The 1,591-nt window shown below is 62.5% G+C and overlaps 1 protein-coding gene across 1 annotated transcript; it reads right to left on the reverse strand.

Moving 5' to 3' along the window:
* Positions 1–266: 266 nt before the first annotated feature.
* Ferd3l (Fer3 like bHLH transcription factor) lies at positions 267–1,200 on the reverse strand. The gene is made up of 2 exons (XM_010643328.2): positions 559–1,200; positions 267–294 (listed from the first exon to the last, which is right to left on the reverse strand). Exon 1 carries the CDS (start codon positions 1,101–1,103, stop codon positions 600–602), a length of 504 nt encoding a protein of 167 aa, XP_010641630.1. The 5' UTR covers positions 1,104–1,200; the 3' UTR covers positions 267–294; positions 559–599.
* Positions 1,201–1,591: the final 391 nt, after the last annotated feature.

Genomic DNA, 1,591 nt, shown 5'->3' on the forward strand with positions numbered 1-1,591 from the left:
GGAGGGCGGGGGAGTCCGGGACCGAACCCTGTCGGAGGCCGCTCGCGTCGCAGTCCCCTGACGGCTGTCTGCGCTCAGCCGTCTCCTTCGGAGCCCCTCACCTACTGGAAAGGGCCTCACCACGCGCCTCACCCGTCTCTGCTCCCGTCCCTCCCCGAGGGCGCTGGACCGGTCCAGAGCTTGGGTCCGAAGGCTCAGCACCGACTCTTGACACTTAAAGATAAAGCCCTAAGAATTTCGAGGCCGGCGGCAGAACCGCTGAGCTAAATCTCCGACCCTTAGCCGTAAGAATTTCTGTTAAGAAAAAACAAAAACCAAAACGCGTATGGAGGGGAGATCGGGCTCTCGGGACCCTCTGAACTCTGCCCTGGAAGCTTCGCGGAGGGGCTGAGCGTCCACCTGCCTCGGCCTCCTACCTAGCCCAGCCCGCCCCGAGCTTTCTTCTCGGGGGCTGTGAGGATTTAAAATCCCAAACCCTCGCTCCCGAGGGCCAGACGTTCCGTCCCGGGCGTGACCTCCTGAGCCCGCCACCCAGCCCCGAACCCCAGCCCCGCGCACCCGGGCGAGGAGGGCAGCGCCCCGCGGCGGCCCAGCCCAGCTCAGCCCGCTTCCTTCTTCTCGCAGCTCTGCAAGAGCTCGGTCATGAAGGAGATGTAGACGATGGCCAGGCGCAGGGTCTCGATCCGCGACAGCCTCTTCTCGTAAGCGAAAGTGGGCACCTTCCTCCGCAGCTGGTCGAAGGCCTCGTTGAGGTTGAACATCCGCTTCCTCTCGCGGATGTTGGCGGCCTGGCGCTGCGCGTAGGTGATCACCCTTTTCCTCTTGGGGCGGCCCAGCAGGGAGGCGCCTCTGCCGCGCCCGTCCTCGTCGTCGTCCTCTTCCTCGTCGCCGTCCTCTACTTCGCCCTCCTCCTCTTCTGCGCCCCCCTCCTCAAACCGCGCCGGCCTCCTGGGTCTGCCCTCTCGCAGCGCCAGGGCCGGCTCCCCAAAAGGAGCCTGGGGCGGGAAGTCGCAGAGGAGGGGGTGTCTCGGGGAGGCCAGGGACAGGTCGGCGACGAAGTCCAGCACGGTGGCGTCCACGCAGCTCTCGGGATAGGCCGCCATCGCTTCAGCTTGGCCCTGTGTCTCATCGATTGGTGCAGGAAGGGGCAACGCTGCTGCTGAGGCTTCTTAACTGCCTTCAGCCTGACAGGGCACCATCACCGATAGGCCGGGGACATTAATATTTATAACCAGGCTGATAACAGGATTAGTTGTGCCTATAGACGAGGTGCTCGCAAAGCTGAGGGTGAGCACGAGCTTCGAGCTTCATTGCACACCGAAGGCTCGCACAGTCCGGCCTCCAGCTCCCAGGTCTTTCTGCTGGGCCACTCCGGACAGTTCCTTCTTGGCAACAACCCCCGCTCTTACCTGCTGTGCCTTTCTGTGTCTGTCCTCACCCCTGCAGCCAATTTTAATGTGCTCTGGGCTCCTTATCTCTTGTAGCTCTTTAATTTCGGCTTGGAGGTTCAAAGCGAGGATGTTTTCCAGGGCAATGGCTTCTCCTTGGCTTCAGGGTGGGAGTCCCAAATCTCGCTACCAACTGCCAGTGG

This window comes from Fukomys damarensis, unplaced genomic scaffold (genome assembly GCF_012274545.1).
Source record: "Fukomys damarensis isolate Sample0158 unplaced genomic scaffold, DMR_v1.0_HiC HiC_scaffold_4, whole genome shotgun sequence".
Taxonomy (NCBI): domain Eukaryota; kingdom Metazoa; phylum Chordata; class Mammalia; order Rodentia; family Bathyergidae; genus Fukomys; species Fukomys damarensis.

What these genes read in the sequence shown, in the direction of transcription:
- Ferd3l (XM_010643328.2), bottom strand. Translation starts at nt 1,103, where the DNA reads ATGGCGGCCTATCCCGAGAGCTGCGTGGACGCCACCGTGCTGGACTTC.